Source organism: Dermacentor andersoni, chromosome 3 (genome assembly GCF_023375885.2).
Source record: "Dermacentor andersoni chromosome 3, qqDerAnde1_hic_scaffold, whole genome shotgun sequence".
NCBI classification, from domain to species: domain Eukaryota; kingdom Metazoa; phylum Arthropoda; class Arachnida; order Ixodida; family Ixodidae; genus Dermacentor; species Dermacentor andersoni.
This window is the reverse complement of record NC_092816.1, coordinates 102,521,566-102,538,988: the sequence shown is the minus strand read 5'-3', so window position 1 is coordinate 102,538,988 and position 17,423 is coordinate 102,521,566. Positions and strand designations below refer to the sequence as shown.

At 43.8% G+C, this 17,423-nt stretch overlaps 1 protein-coding gene across 1 annotated transcript in view; it reads left to right on the top strand.

Annotated features, from left to right (window-relative positions):
- The window catches only part of LOC129387319 (nose resistant to fluoxetine protein 6-like), a 39,427-nt gene extending 28,628 nt beyond the window's left edge, over positions 1-10,799 (top strand). Inside the window, exons 11-15 of the mRNA XM_055076236.2 lie at positions 173-295; positions 3,606-3,726; positions 5,825-6,014; positions 8,390-8,532; positions 10,056-10,799. Of these exons, the coding sequence (XP_054932211.1) occupies positions 173-295; positions 3,606-3,726; positions 5,825-6,014; positions 8,390-8,532; positions 10,056-10,271 (793 nt within the window). The 3' untranslated portion in view covers positions 10,272-10,799. The remainder of the gene's footprint in view (positions 1-172; positions 296-3,605; positions 3,727-5,824; positions 6,015-8,389; positions 8,533-10,055) is intronic.
- Positions 10,800-17,423: the final 6,624 nt, after the last annotated feature.

Here is a 17,423-nt window from a genome sequence, read left to right as displayed (position 1 = left end):
TTTGCGCATGTATAAACTTGTCTTTTCTTGTGTGGCTGTTTTCTCGTGCTCTGTTAGGGAAACTAATTCTCTACCAAAGGGCTCACTTTGACGCATAACTGTAGGGAAGAGTTTCTTATCAAGCTTCCAGCAATTTTTTTCTTTGTACCTATGGTATAATGTCTCTGTCCAGTCGGAAGATGCTGGCCGTGGGCGCATTCATTCTGTTGTCCTTCCTGGGCTGTGCCATCGGAACATGGGCAGTGGCCAGTTCTGACTTGCTGCCTTTCATGGTGTTTCCCGGGCCCGTTCTACAGTAAGTGTTGAAAAAAAAAAACAAAGTGCGCATTTGGGACACAGAAAAGCCTGAGGTCGAAGCATACCGTTGCCGCCTACGCAATTAAAGCCACGGTTATTACGTTACTCAGATCGAGTTTTTCTTCAGTGCGTGAACAACGCATATTTTAGTTCATGCATGCCAAAGACGGCGTACGATGCGACTTTTTATAACCATGGGTGAGCTTCCAAATTTAAATTTTGAAACGATGAGAACTATCAGAGATGTGCATTGCTTAGGCTGCTGCGAGGGGGAGTGCCTAAATTATGAAATGTTTATTGCCAACAATGAGTTGATAAAATGTAACTAGTTTGAATTCGTAACAGTTACGAAAAGGGTTGTCTACATTTACGCATTTTCGCCGTGAGTCTCTCCGGAAGGCCTTAGACAATTCGTACGTATTAGTTGGCATGTTACGTATGAATATCTCCAGCATGCCTACCTCACAGAGTACAATCATTTTGAAGAGACATAGTTGAGACACGGACTGCATTCGCAACGCAATTCCTCCTTAGCGCGAGGGCAAAAGTGTGGAATGTTTCAGGGTAAGACTGCAACATCAAAATAATTGACGTTTGTTCTGACGCTTTATTCTAGAGAAGATGCAAAATAATAGTGAAGTGCTTATTATATCCGTACCTATATAACGGCGCGTTGGCCAATTAGAAGGCGCCGCATAGACCACCTCCATTACGTGCAGTAGAACGCGGGACAACAAAATTACACAGATATGATATTAAATGCGCCGAACAGGCGCTAGCAAATCGAAATATAAGCGACAAGTTTCCTAAACGCGTTTTCGCCGCGTGCCTAGTTCAGTGAAAGATTAGCACATAAAATTGTATTTATGAATTACACTTACTATAAAAGGCGGGAGAGCAGTGTGGGTGGAGGGTCTCCTGAAAGCTTCAGGTTACAGGAAGAAAGTGCACAGGTGCGAAAATTAGTATTGCACACACGCAGGCAAGTGACTGTACCTGTGCATCACGCACAGGACGCATGTCTGGTGGTTTGTTTACAAGGAGCCATCCACAACGCTTCTGCTCTGATTGTTCATGACGAGTATGGTTGCAGCCATGTCTCATTTTTACAGCGAAGCTGGATGCCGCTATAGTACGCGCGAATTCTTTCGCGTCCGTCGAGAGAAAACTATCGTCATCAATGGCTCATACCTCCGTAAGCACTACGCACTCATACCCACGTAAGCAGGCAATAAATGCAATGGCCTGTAGCCCCGTGACACAGAGGATACAAGCACACAGCAAAGTGAAGCGAGCAGTGCTTGGATTCTTTGCAATTATCCATACAACATGCAGAACAGCGTGTCGAAAACTACCAACATCAACGGTTCAAACCCCACTAAGTTTCAAGCAAAAAAATGCACTCACTCATACCCCATCTGGCCGAGGCTACTACCACTTAGGAAAGAGAACGGAACAGTGCATACATTCTTTATAATCACGCGTACAGCATACAGAACAGCATACCTTTCAATAAAGAATAAGCTCAAAACAAGCATCGGAAACACATAATTGGTGATAAGGTGCTCGTAATACCTATGCAAAGCACGTAGCATACGTTCCCCGGTAAAGATTACGCTTGCGGAAGCTACCGCGGTGACGCCAGCTCGCGACGTGGGATATCAGGTCCCCAGCCTTTCGTATCTAAAATTACCAGCCTAGCAACTGATTTCAATGTTGTTGCAGCACCGCTATGGACGGTAGTATGCTGTCAAAATTGGCATTGCTCCCATTATTACCGTTACTGTCAAACATCACTACTGCCATTACTATAAAGCCACGACGCATTGGATACCCCACTAAGCAGTTGTAGTGGTAGTACTCAGCAGCTTCGCTGGACATCCACTTTCACAGAGCCTGAATGGAGAGTTTTTTTTTTATAATTTGTGTTTCATTTGCAACCCTGATTTCAAGATCATAAAGGGACACTAAAGAGAAAAATCATTTCTCTGGCGTTAGTAAAAGGTCTTCTACGATACCCAAAACTCCCCTTTTACCGCAATAAGACGCTTGCCAAGGCAGAAAACGCGACGAAAAAAAAAGAACAAAAAAACAGAGGCTGCTGCGCAGCGATCACGTTCTAATTAGTAAGACCTTGATGAGGGCTAGTTGGTTCATACTTAGAACGGAGGTGAAACAGCGCGAAAAAGACGAGGACACAAGGAAACAAATACCACAGACAAGCGCTGTGTATTTGTGGTATTTGTTTCCTTGTGTCCTCGTCTTTTTCGCGCTGTTTCACCTCAGTTCACGTTCTCGTACGTTCTCGCCGAGACATCATTTATTTTGACGGCATCTTCCAGGGCCTACTTAATTGTTTACCGGCAAAAATGGACTACATGGTGTTCTGAAAGAGACGACGATTACCCCTAAGATGCTTACACAGTTCTGCATCCAGGAGATTCTGTAACTAATGGTGGAAATTTATTTGTTTTCAATGGAGCGCGCACTGATGAATTCCCAATTGGTCTGTTAATCTACCTACAGCTGAAACTTTACTCTCGCATACAAATAAAGCAGTTATAGGCATTGTATAAAGTCTGCCGCGGTTAAATAAGCATCTTAAGCACTAACTCAGCGCAGTATTGTAATACGTAGCGAATTACAGGGTTAAACGTGGCAAGTTTCGGGAACTTTTACTCAGCCGACGCGACAGAACATACAAAAGTAAACTTTTAGGGAAAACACGGGGAAGTCGGGAGATGTTAGTTCAAGACCATGAGCAAAACGAGAACAAGCTAAAAGCGGGAGCCAACGTTCAGACAAGTGGACTTGTCCCTTTCAAGGCGACGAAGCTTATGTCGCCTTGAAAAGGACAAGTCCAATTGTCGAAACGTTGACTCCCGCGTTTAGCTTCTCCTTGTTTTGCTCAAAAGTATACTTTTGAACTTTCTTACGTTGCAATGAGATACTGGCACGGAGTTTCGAGCACTCTAATCAAGAAATGGAACTATGCAGTTTCTCTTCTCATAAATAAGCAAAACAGCAACATTACCGAAATAAATGTTTTAGAATATTATCAGTCTAATCTCATTAGGAGTTTCTCTTTAGTGTTCCTTTAAATTACCGAAAATATTACTTATGCAAACCACCCACGGTTTAGGATTTTTAAGGAACTCAACGTACTTTAGGATGTCAGGTGTATTGCGGTCTGCTCCACTGAACCAAAAAGAAAAAAAAGACATCGCAACACTTCTTGCCTAAAGTATAACAATGCACTACTTACTTTTGTTGATCTAAGAGTTATTTTTTTTCTTTCTTTCTTGCAGAGTGATGTCCAAAACTGTGAACGAATACTACCTTCGGCCATACTATCACGCCGTGTGCTACTTCAGCGGGTGTTTGACATACCTCCTTATGGAAGACTTCAGGCAGCGAAAAATTAGCAAGGTAATTTATGAGCCATCTAAGTAGTTTAGTTATTGATAACTTTGACATTACTCAGATACATGCAAATACAGTACGTATAGCGAAATATTACGCAAAAATGATAATAATAATATTAAAAGGCATCGTACAAGTGGACGTGAGAGTAACGAATTCAACATCGTCATTACCTGCTGCTGCTTGAAATGGCCTTACCGCCGTTACTATTTTGTGAAAAATTAAAAAGCTTGCTTAAAAACTGGCAAATATATTGACGACCAGCAAGAACCGAGCAGCGAGTCTGCTAATGTCCGCAATCAACACGTATTTTTTCAAGGTACCTTGTTTCCATCAAAAGACATTTAGCGGTGAATGCCGTATAAATTTGTCGTGTTAATTAACACGACAACAACATGAGTGTTCTATGGATTGAAATCATGCCCATTCACCGAAGTGTTACAAAGAGCTTCGCAGCTTTATTTATTTCAGTCTGCACTTTAAAACTGACAGACCAACAAAACAAAAAGAATTTTTTAGCATAAGAGCAAGCTGGACGTCCTTCCATTTTCCTGTACATCCATTGCTTTTTCTAATTACCCTGAAAAGCTGATGAACGTTTATAACATTCAACATGAAAAGCCAATGCAATAACAATGCAGTGCACCGTATATAATTTCTGTGCATGCCTCGTTTCGTTTTATTTTTGAACAGATTGACCGGCGCGGCTTCAATATAGGAACTCGCCACCACTTCATTTAGTTACTAGTGTGGTGCTGGTAGTCACATTCATGCTGCACACCATATCATTAACTCAACTATCATGATATTATGCGCTAAATTGCTGTCAATGGCTACTCATTGCCCTATAAACTTAACAAAACCTGCCAAGCAGAGGACAAGCAAATTTCGTTCATTCAACGTTGGTAAAGTAGACTTGCCTTTCAGCAGAGAACCTCAGCACAGCAGTCCTTTTCTGAGTACGTGGAAAAGGTGAAATCTTTTGCTCGACATACCCTGCACTGAATGGGAGGAGGTTTCATGCGTATAAAAGAAAAAAGGTTCAATCTAAGGATTGTAGGAAGCAGATACTTTATTTAAGCTGCCAATTGAGACAACTGCGCCTCTTGATACATCTAGAGGGCGCAAAGCTCATGCATTATTCACTGTTCTCAAACAGACGACCAATTTCTGAGTGCGGCTTTTGCAAAACACCCGTAAACGCTGTAACAACGTCACATAAGGTGTGATATATTAAATTGATCTTTTTTTTTGTGCGTCCAACAAACGCACTTCAGAGAACTGGTGCTGAACTGGTGCTTCAGAGTTGGTGCTGAGTTAAAGATTTGTAAATATCATAATTTGTTATTGATCTCGGGCAATCTTTGCAGAAATTTGAAGCTTAAATAATTATTCTCATTTGGTTGCTGTAACTACATCAGCTTTTTCATAAGCACAAATTTAATTGAAATCACCTCATCGCACTTGATTTATGAAATGGTTTCGGTATTTACATGTGTTTCACTAGGAAAGCGCTGGTACTAGGGCGTCCTTTCTAACTTAAAGACTTATATTCCCACAATATATGTTGCATAATAGACAAGGGTGAAGTGATGGAACACCCGTTAGTAGAAAATGTTTCTAAAACACACTTTCGCAACCACAGAGGAAAAGAAGTGAAATTTAGAGAAAGACACTGACGCTATACACGCTGTTTCTGTTATTAAATAAACATTGATATAGGCAATCACATAATGCGCTCGGTAACATTATGTGTATATATGCACGCTAGTGCCATTTAGAATTTGCGATGTCAACGCGCACTCTTGTAAATGGGGGAAAATGTAATAAGAACCCGGTGACTTGGATTCCCTCGGGTCGAAAAACGCGAAGAAGCGCGGTGGGTAATACTGCTAGTAAGTAAGGAGTATTTGAATTACTCTACCTTTCAAAAATGCGGTGTCGTACGTTTGCAATGGCCTTCTATTCGAATTCGTGCCCAGGACGACTGCGAAGAGAATAGGCAGAAGATTTTATTTGATAATAGTCTGCTGAAGCCATGACCACTAAAAGGTTTAGTTAATGATGTTTCACCCATTGATCAATTTATTTTTTTTCTTTTCAGACCGTTCAGGTGACAGGCTGGTGCGTCTATGTGAGCTGCGCCTTGCTCTGCATATTCATGAAGCTCGCCTGGTACCGAAGCCCTGACCCCACGTCGGAAGCAGTAAAGCTGCTCGCGGCATTTTTTGATCGGATCCTGTGGTCGGTGTCCCTCATTTGGATCACATTGGCCTGCGCTTCTGGAAGAGGCGGTGAGGCTGCTCGAATAGTTTCTTCTTCGGTTGCTGTTTGTCACCGTGAATACTTTATACTGGCATAATCCCGTCACATTGATACCATCAACGGACTTATAATGTAGTATGGGTGACAAACTTTTTGAACACCTATAGCATGTGTTCATTTGTATACCCAAGCATCATGAGATGTTCATTCACCCTGCTAAACTTTTCACTGTGTAGAATAACGTCCCAAAATTGAGACCTCCTAAATTTGCCACATGCTCCCCATCCTTTAGAATCAGTAATATACGCGATTCAGTATGAGGCAGAGAACAGATCTACTGAAGTAAGCAGTCAGCATTCATCGTATATCTTACCACATACTTCAGCACATGTCTTCTATACGTGCTTTATGTTTGTTCGAAGGTATAGGCTACACAGTTGGCCAAAGGCACACTGACCCCGCGACAATATTATGTGGCAAAAATGATCACACCTCTGTTATCCTCTCAAGAATACAGAGTCGAGGACCCTCCAATCACCGATTCGCACGCGCACATAATAGTGACAATTGGCGTTTAGTAACGCAGAGGAAAGCAAAAAAAAATTACATGCTAAGCTCTCACTGTTTAAGATGCTGGGCCGTTTACTGCAGACTTCGGCTGCAATACTTAAAGAAATTTAGTTCAACGTTGTTGTTTTCGCGCTTACTCAGTAATCAGAGCAGAACACTGCCCTTGTTATTACATGGAACGGCCCTCTGTGAGCCGTCGATGATCTGAAAATAAAAGAAAAATGGAGAAAAATAATCATTTCATTGTACCAGTTTATCAAAACACACGCGATGCCTTTAGAGCACCATATTTTCTATGTGATTACACTAACACTTAGTATTGTGTCAGATTCTCGAGAATTATCACTTTCAGCTATGCATCATGGCAACGACCGCAAACGATACAATGACTCTCACGGAAGAAAGCGAAAGTGGTGATTGCACATTTAAATTAAAAAAAAAAACGCCATTGTCTTCACCATGACGAGGCCTTAAATTCGCTGCTGACCTCCTTTGGTGACATTTCTTTCGCTACCACTATAAGATCGAGCGTTTCGTGTGCGCCTATTATCAAAGTCAGCATAGCCACCTTCATTCAATTCGCGCGAAGCCGACTTGAATGACGTTAGCTGGCTCAAAAGTGGAAGTATCCTCGCACATGTTATTTAGTTAATACGGCACAAGCTTTGTGCTTATCGCGCATGTTCCTGGTTATGATAGATGTGATAAGAATAATTAGCACAAATGCTTGAATAAGGCCTTTGGGTACTTCTGTCAATTGTTTTGTTTTCTTGAAGCTGAAGCACGTGAATGCGATGACCAGGAAACTAGAGCCGAAACAGTGACTGTGGATTCCTCCCAGCTGTTTGAATCAATCAAGCTGTCGTGTGTTATCAAAGTATTGTCAATGCAGATTATTGCTGGCGAATATCTTTTACAATAAAATGACTGATCTGTTTCAACGTGTGGAATTAGACACGATACCTACCCTTTTTTTTAACGCGCAAACGGTTACTTGTGCTGCATGAGTGAGGCAAAGGCCTTAGTAAGATTGTGCCCAACTTTTGCCTTGCTTTGCGAAAAGGTACCCTTGAAATTGCTGCAATGAAATGAAACATAAATTGTCCTGGGGAGTGGTTTCGGGGTTTAAGAATGTGCTTTTTCATATTAATATGACGGAACATTTTAGGTGGGCAATTGTGTTTCGGCAATTGCTATAAATTTTAAGGTATTACCGAAAAAAAATGCGGATTACATAAATAAGTTTTGCTTTTATCTTTATTTCGGAGTGCACAATCTAAAGTGTGGTCGAACAGATTTAAAAGCAATGTGCAGATGTTGACGTCTGTGCATTGGCATCTCGAATATCCCCGTAGCAGTGAAGGTGCCGAGTCGTCGAGAATACGTTGGTCGACTTATTATAAACAGCTAGGGGGTGATAATGACTTCTGAATTTTGCTGCCACTTGCACATGTCTTCCAGTTGTTTTATGATGGCTGAGTAAACACGCAGACAAGTCATCGTTTGGTTGGATCAAATGCTAAAGGTGACCTCTCCTGGAAGGCGTTGGTCCAGGATTCAAATCTCTGACCAGATCAAATGTTTCGGGAACTGCGAAGCTTTCTTTGACACCCACATGTCCTTTCTTTCTAACTTCGTGCTACATACGGGTGGATGACAATTTTAGTCAGGGCTATTTGTCAAAGCGTGAATTGCGCGTAAAATCAGCTAGAAACACTGATGATGCACTCTTGTTAAACACTGTTACAGAATATATATATATATATATATATATATATATATATATATATATATATATATATATTTATATGATGTTCTACTCCCTTCATTTCAGGGCTTGTCAGCAAGTTTCTGTCGTGCAATGTATTCGTGCCGCTGAGCAAGCTCTCATTTGGTGTGTACCTGATCCATGTACCTTTCATCGAACTTTACCTACATGCCTCCAGGGAGCGCGTATTCTGGTCAATATTTCATTTGGTAAGTTCCTATCGCAGGTACAAAGGTGCTGTGCTGTCTGCTGTTGCAAATTCCGTGCAGCACTATTATGTGTGGGTATAATTCTCTCTTCGAGGGACATGAACCTTGAACTCTACACTAGCCAGTAATCAGTCCTTCCTAGCATGGGACTTCAAAGCACAGTGCAGTCGGTGTGCGCACAGACGGTGTGCTAGGCATGAGCTAAATCATCTGGTCAGATTTCCGGCTTTCTCTGTAATTGTGAGTTAGCAGATTGTTTCTTGTGCTTCGGCAGTAACTACTTGAAGTGGAGTGTTTGAAAGGCGCCTTGGGAGTGAAGATTTTATCATTTAACAAAGGAATTATGGCAGCATGCATTGATTTGGCGTAATCATAAAGTCGGGATAACCGCGGCTCATCTAGGAAGGCGCACACTAAGGTGACTTCCTGTATCAGTTTAATCGTAATGTGATAATTTATGGAAGAAACTTGAGCATCTTTCATGCATCGCCCCATTTCAATATTTAAAGAGTTTGCTGAGTTATAAATACAAGACGGTTTGGATCAACATGAGTTCTTGGACTATGGAATGCTCTACAAGCATGAAGCACAGTCCTGAAAATTTTAGCGCGTTTATTAACAATCAGTGATGTGCCTGAGTATTGATTGACGCCAGTATTTGTTTTTCTATGTTCACTACATCTTAGTCTTCGGTTCCTTTGCTTGCTAGCTGGCTATATTCATTCTTTGTGTACATATTTCGCTGTAGGTACAGGTTATCTTCTTATTTCTATTCGAATTGCCAGTATGTCAACGTTTCGGACATATTTGTGATTGATTATCATTTTCTATATTCCAGCGCTTCCTTACTGGCGTGTTGTTCTTGAAAAGTAAATTTATGAGAAGATTGGGCCAAGTGCTTTACATTCCCCTTCATTTGGAGCCTAAGGAACTGTGACGGCATTAAATTTGCCGCACTGTTCGTGTGGGGCTTGTTATTCTGTCAAGCGCATTGTGTGGTATAGTGGGTTAAAAAAGTACGTTTCCGATATCGAGTAATAACTTACGAAATGAACGGTAAGCTAGACAATACGCCAATTTTAGGCACAAATTGATGCCTAAATTTCGTTCCTTGAACCCGTAATATTGAAAGTCTCTGATAGCATCGTCACGAGCCCTTGTCACAGAGTAATCTAGCCCACCGTACAATGAAAATTTTGTATAGTAGTACCTTACAACAGAACTGGCGTAGCAGCACTCTCGACCAGAGCAGTTGCACAGGTTATTGTTATTGCGCACTAGTAAAAAAACACATTCCTGTTCCCTGTCACGCTATCTTTCACCAAATGTGGTTCAGTCAAAGTGGATCATGAGTTCATCCTTTGTCAAATAATTAAATTTCTTGCCTTCTTACAAGAGTGAAGTTACAAAATATCGCTTACTTGCCGCGCCTTTATTGCTTCTACGATGCTGAAAATTTTGAGACGTTAATATATAACACGTCTAAGTGCGCACTTTCACGTACCGCCATTGTTTTTTTCCAGACCATGATTTTCATCGCAGTTCTCGCGTGGAGCTACCTGCTGGCCTACCTGGCTTTCCTTGCATGTGAAGCTCCAACAGGTGCCCTGAGCAAATTCATTTTCACCAGACTTGTCGGCGGAGGCGGAAATGCGAGGAAGCGGCATAGAACGCAACAACATGTCAGCGATGAGAAGCCACAGATAAATGTAGAAGACGGTGTGTCGTCCCGATGTTAATTCGGCAGCCGGCCGTATGCTCTGTGTGTCGTCATTAATCCGTGCGGCGTCAATTGTGGACCTTCAGAACGCTCAGCGGAAGCATCTCGTGGCGAAAACGATGCAACGGTGGCTGTGATACTGCGCGCAAGTGAATGCAATGAAGGTGTGGTGGTGTCTCTTTTATAGGGGAAAGCTGGCGATTACCACTTTACAGGCTTAAGTGGCCTGGAGTCTAACTTCGATCTTTCTGTTCACACCTACGTTAAACTTAGAAATCATCTCATTAAACAACCGCTTAACGAATTTGAAGGAATTTTGGTGCACCCAGAAGGAAAGGCGGATGCTAACAACAGTACAAAGTAGGATTTGCGTTTAAAGGCTCATAGTCTCTACGAAAATGCTGTGGCGATTGTGCGGTGAATGCCAAAGAACCGTCGCACCTTTATGAGGGCCAGGGTTCCTAATTTAAAACCTGTGCTCCACTTTGCAAAGTGAAACTGACGGTGCAACAGAGAAGGCCGCAATCAATTGCACAATATATATATATATATATATATATATATATATATATACGAGAACAAAGGGGGTTAACCGAGGGGCCCGATTTTATTAGTCATATCATGAGAAGCCAACAAACACTGACACCAAGGACAACATAGGGGAAATTACTTGTGCTTAATAAATGAAATAAAGTAACGATAAATTAATGGAAATTAAAGTGGAGGAAAAAACAACTCGCCGCACCTGGGAACCGAACCCACAGCCTTCGCGAAATGCGAAGGTTGTGGGTTCGGTTCCCACCTGCGGCAAGTTGTTTTTTCGTCCACTTTAATTTCCATTAATTTACCGTTACCTTATTTCATTTATTAAGCGCAAGTAATTTCCCCTATGTTGTCCTTGGTGTCAGTGTTTGTTGGCTTCTCATGATATGACTATATATATATATATATATATATATATGTATATATATATATATATATATATATATATATATATATATATATATATATATCTTGTGGCGCTGGCTAACACTCCCAGGGTGGGTTCTAGTAGCAAAACATAAATGCCACAGAAGGTGGATCGGAAAGCGGCGCTGCGGTAGCTCAGTTGGAAAGAGCATCGCGCGCGTAATGCGAAGACGTGGGATAGTTCCCCACCGGCGGAAAATTTTTTCATCCACTTTCACTGTTGACAGTAGCCCTTCATCGAAAGGCCACTGTCAAAATAGGGCAAATCAAACCCAAGGAATTTGCATTGGGAGCGAGAGGCACCCTGCAAGGGGGGGTCATCTCTCCCCTACTGTTTAGCATTGCCATGAAGAGCCTCTCGGACAGACTGGCCATAGTAAAAGGAACAGGTCATGCCCTCTACGCGGATGATGTTACCGTGTGGTGCATGAGAGGGTCTCACGCTGCAGTTGAGAGTGCGCTTCAAGAGGCGCTCGACATCACAGAACACTTCCTACTAGACACGGGCCTGAGTAAGTCACCAACAAAGGCCGAACTTCTATTGTATAGGCCCACCAGACGGGAGGTTAGGTGCTCCACACCCTTGGATCAAGTTCCCATTGCCCTATACGAGGGACGGACAACAAATCCACAGAGTGGATACCATCAGGGTCCTCGGACTCTTGCTAGAATCTCGCGGGGGCAACTCACAGACTATAGCCCGCATTACCTCCAAGACGGAGACTATGCTACGGCTTATCCTCAGTGTCTCGAACCGCAGGGTGGGGGGGTTAACCGAGAGCAATCTCCTCAGACTCTACCACGCGTTTCTTATGAGCCACATTAAATATGTAACCTCCGCGTTATGCTGGGCTAAACGGGTTGAGGCCAAAATGGACTCCCTCTTGCGCAAAATCATCAAGCTCGTGCCGGGTTTACCACTCACTACTAGCACCGCGCGTTTCATACAACTGGCATGTACAACACCCTCTCAGAGGTGATCGAGGCCCAACGAGTGGCCCAAATAATATGATTCTCATCATCATCATCATCGCGAGCGGGGAGACGCATCCTCGAATCAGTTGGATGCGGTCACCAGGAAATCACGGAACTCAACGTGACCTTATCACCCATGGTCCGAGATACGTTCAAAGTAGATCCCATGCCACGTAACGTCCACCCTCGATACAATGCAGGGCGCCGGGTAGCCCGGGCTCGTTACCTGTTAAAAGTGGCTGCGGCCACTGCGAATCTGGCATGTTTCGTTGACGCCGCCCAGTGCGGGCGCTCTGATCACTATGCCGTAGTTTAGGTTGACTCCAATGGCACTCTCATTAACTCAGCATCCGTGCGGAAGGTATCTGCAACAGTAGCCGAGCAGGTTCCTATAGCAATAGCACTGAAGGATCCTCTACGTCCCAATATCTTTACAGGCACCAGGTCTGGAGCCCGAGCCTTCGCCTGCAGCTCGATCTCAAAGGAGGCGGCGGCCATTCTCGGCAGCGAGGGGGCTGCTGGTTTTCATATTATCAAATGGTTCCCTGCCCATGTGGGAATCATTGTGCACTCTGAGGTTGTTAACGCCAATGAGTAGTCCATGACTGTGCCCGAGGTCTTACACACCGCGGCGGTTCCGGTGGACTCTCGGGCGGCGACTTAGGACTGTACAGGGATTCGCTTCACACCTTCCATGAAATCTTGGCACATTATCAACTTGCTCGGTGGGCCTTTCCGCTACCACATCCTAAACTTACTAGACCACAATCGTCGGCCTTTCGCATGCTCCGAACGGGGTCATTCCCCCCCCCCAGGGGCCGATTCAGTCACTTTGCGCCTAATGTAGAACCCCACTGTCCAGACTGTGGGGAGGCATACTGCTCCTTAGCTCATATGCTCTGGCAATGCCCTGCGTTACGCAGCTCATCGCTTACCACTCTAACCGACTGGGAGGCAGCCCTTAAGAGTAGCGACCTCTCAGAGCAACTACGGGCTGTCCAGCGGGTCTGTGACATGGCGGAGAACCACTATCTTTCGACCCCGACGTGGCTGTGGCCCGCGACGTCTACGGGGACTCCCTGAAAAGGGAGGTACTCTAACGCGGTTCCTCAGGACCTATAGTAAAGTTCTTTCTGTCTGTCTGTCTGTCTGTCTGTCTGTCTGTCTGTCTGTCTGTCTGTCTGTCTGTCTGTCTGTCTGTCTGTCACTTTCATTAATTCATCATTGCGTTAATTGAATTAGTAAGGACAAGTATTTTCCCCTATGTTTTACTTGTTTTCTTTGTATATTGGCTTCCTAAAAGAAATATATATATGAATTTGATTTTTAAATTTGCACATATCATCAAATTGTTGCAAGGTTTACGATAGATTTGCAAAAGCTTCACTAGTAATTTAGTTATCCCAGGGTTGTTTGCACCAAGTAAACTTTGTTTGCTTCGAATGCCCCGACATGTGCAGTAAGGAAAATTGCGATATTATTTTCTGTTACTCAGTTACAAAGTCATGCGTGCATGATGTTTGAGATTTTTCTTGTGTGATTTTGAAGACTAGCTTTTAAAGCAAGTGATGGACAAATAAAAAAACTCGTATACACTTCCCAGTTGGTGGTTTTTAGCTTCTTATTAGCCGCAATGAACCTCTGTGAAGTCGGTGTTCTTTATGCCGAGAGAAACTATTTCTGGGTTCCCGTGCACTTATACCGGTTATTTTTACAAACCACGATGTTTGAGAGCGACCCACCGTGGATACTTAGTGGCTATGGTTTTGAGCTGTTAAGCACCAGGTCGCGGATCGAATACCGGCCACGGCGGCCACATTTCGGTGGGAGGGAAATACAAAAACATCGGCATACTTAGATTTAGGTGAACATTAAAGAACCCCAGGTGGTCCAGATTTCCGGAGTCCCCCACTACGGCATGCCTCATAATCAGATCCTGGTTTCGGCACTTAAAACGCCATTATCTAATCTAATATAAATGTTTGAAAGCGCAAAAGCACACAAAGGCCGAGGAAACAGCCAGCAAACGAAGACAAGCGCTGAATCAAACATCATAGATCAACACCAACTAGTCCGGTCACACACCTTACCGCCGTTTTTGCGAATACATTAAGTAATATTTAAAAAGAATCAGTTTGAAATAAAAGGCTGATTCTTTCGCATACATGCCGTTAGTGGAGGGCGGCGGGTAATTGGCGGCTAATTAATAAACATCCATCGAATAACTTTTATAATTATAGTTTCAGCGGGCTTGTCGTAATCGGGAAATTGAAGCAAACTGTCCGTTCAAGCCTTATCTACTTTTGGGTCTAGAAAAAAAAATTCTAGAACCTCCGGAAATGTGGCACGAACAATTTCGTCTTTGAGAGCGCGCAAAAAAATAAATTTGGAAACTGCAGCGAGCGCGAAGCCGCGCGCCTCCACGCGACGTTCTGCTTACGTCAGCTAGCAGTGGATAATGAGCGCGCTGCGACAGCGATGAGCGCGAAGCCACGGTGCGCTGACAGCCCGTTGCTGGATGACGTAAGCCTCAGCCTCCCAGCCTTGTTTGATGCTCCTGCCACACTGGAGATTTTAATGTCACTAAATTCCAAAAAAAATCGGCGAAACAAATTCCATTTCGCCCTTGGGGGTGCTACACGGGGAGAAATTAACGTAATTCGGCCTTGATATCAATGGCGATCATTGCAAAAAAGTGGTGGGAAAAGTAGAACAAGGTATGTGTAGAGTTTTTGAAAAGTCAAACTAATAATTTACTATAAACACGGCGTGTCGCCTAACTGGAATAAAACTCATACAAAACTTCTAATTCAAGAAGGTCTGGCCACCATAAGCCAAGACAAGGCTTAGCCAGCTTAGTAGCCTTAGCCTTTAGATTGAAGACAAACAATATGATTGACTTGACAGCGCTGAACGACAACGCTCACTTTCAGCGGGTGAAGCAACTAGTTTATGTGTGCTTTCCATGGCCACCAAAGCATGCTAACCATAGGAAGAAGCTCGATCGTGAAATAGACGCACATTCCGTTCGAGACGCCAAAAACACACGTGCACACAGACACCTGATTGTTTACAGCATGGCCCCTCTCCTACTTTACTCGTCGGCCATGCTCCTAAAGTGAGTAGGGCCATTGAGGTGCCACTGAGGTGGAAAGTAAAAGCGTTTTGTGTCATCTTGCCATACAGCACTTTTCTCTAGTTAAATTGACAGATGCCTTAAACCATGCAAAAATAATTACCTGTCTAGATCAGTGCTGCTTAAATTACGAACGCTCAATGTCATATTTCAGGATCTCTAGGGAGTAGAGAGTTTACATTCGATTCGGGGTACAAAGTCGAGTGAGCCTCTCAAACTCATTTGACTGCTGAAGTCAGTATATTCGAATTGCATTGAATGTCGCTGTGTCGCTAAATAAATATGTCATCTATACTAATGTCAATCGATTCGAATGACATTAAAATGTCCAATGTGACAGGGGTATGAGACATGCAAGACTAATCATCGCACTGTATAAAGTGTGCCCGTTTATGGGCTCCAGATTGGTTTCAGTTTTCTTGAATGTGCTTCTATAGTCGCAGCGACTGTGATTACCCAGGACCATTTGGTGCCTGAACACAAAGCAGCCTTTAGAATTATAATGCGGACGCATCGCGGTGGCTTAGGGACTATAGCGTTGCGCTGTTAAGCGCAAGTTCACGGGATCAAATCCCGGCCATGGGGGCTGCATTTTGATGAGGGCGATATGCAAAAGCGCCCGTTATTGTGGCTGTCGTCTTCAACATGTGTGTCATGTATTGGGCGCACGTTCAAGAACTCCAGGTGGTCAAAGCTATGCCGCAGTCTCCGCTACGGCGCGCGTCATAATCGGATGGGGATTTTGGCACGTAAAGCCCTGGCATTTTCTCTTTAATTCTCATGCTGGGCTCATTCCATGTGGGGTCGCACCATCTAACATCTCTTTCAGCACGATGACCACCTGCTTCATTTTCCCGTATTATACGCATACTTACTTTCTCTCGACTACACCACTCTTCACGACTGCGACTCGACCACCGGCTGCTTTTCGGCGCCTCAGGCCACCGTCCGAATATCGCGAAGTTCTTGTCATTCGTAAAAAAAAAAAGATGAACTTATCTGTTAACCAGACGTCCCCTGTGGTGACCACCCATATAGAACAACAACTATAAGAATAAAGTTGTCCGCTACCCGAACACCGATGTGATCGGAATCTGCAGCTTTAGGAAGCGTTGCTAACTACGACCATCATTAGTAACCTGACCGATAGGCCATATTTTGTGATTGTAAGGCGGCCCTGCATAGTTTAGGACAGGTCTGCAAGTGGGTCCACGCGGGCAGTTTATATTCAGTTTACCACAACGCTGTTGAAGATAGGCGCATCACTAAGTTTCCGTGGTTGCCGGGAACACTGTGGCGCAATCCGAAACGTAAGAGACGGGGTAACACTGCATATTTGGCTTGTCACACTGTACTCTCAGAAAGCTTTTTTCGCAATGTAGCGAAGGTTACGGGAGACGAGCCTCGGCACAATCTGCAGATGTATTCGTACGCAATGTAGTCCGGGCGCGTTTAGCGCCGGCATCGGTTTCGATTTCCGTGAACTTGCACAGCTTCTTTACTTAAGACAAAACAGATACAGTAAACACAGCGCAAATTTTTAAGCTTATCAATGTTTGCAGACATGCCGTGTGTGTGGAGTTCAGAACACCGAGCAATGCGACCTGCATCAAGGCCGCGAAGCAGCAGTATAACCTCGGCGCAGGTGAGGAGGCACAGCCAACGCTGGCGTTGGTATAGACGGTGCAGCATCAATCATCCAGCTAGCTTACTCTTTTTCACACGTAGGCGGTTGTGATTTCCGGATGGGTTCGCCTGCTTCCCGCGTAAAGGTTGCACACACTTGCATGCTTCGGGACCCATTTGATGCTGAAGCTAGTCATCATTCTCTCATCCCTCAGGAGAGTGGACAGGTGGGACAGCAAGCAACGAATGCTTACCGGCAGACGCGGGCGCCTTTTTTTCCTGTGAGAAACACCTCAAACGTGCCGCGGTCAGTCATCTCCGAAATTTCGAAAGGCGAAAGAAAGAACCGTAATAAATATATGTGGTTGGCAGGTAATTCTTATGTATAGTTGTAAACTGTGTGCGCTAAGAAAAAAAATGTTCTTTATTTTCCACGTAAGAAAGAGGAGGAGGACGACGAAAATA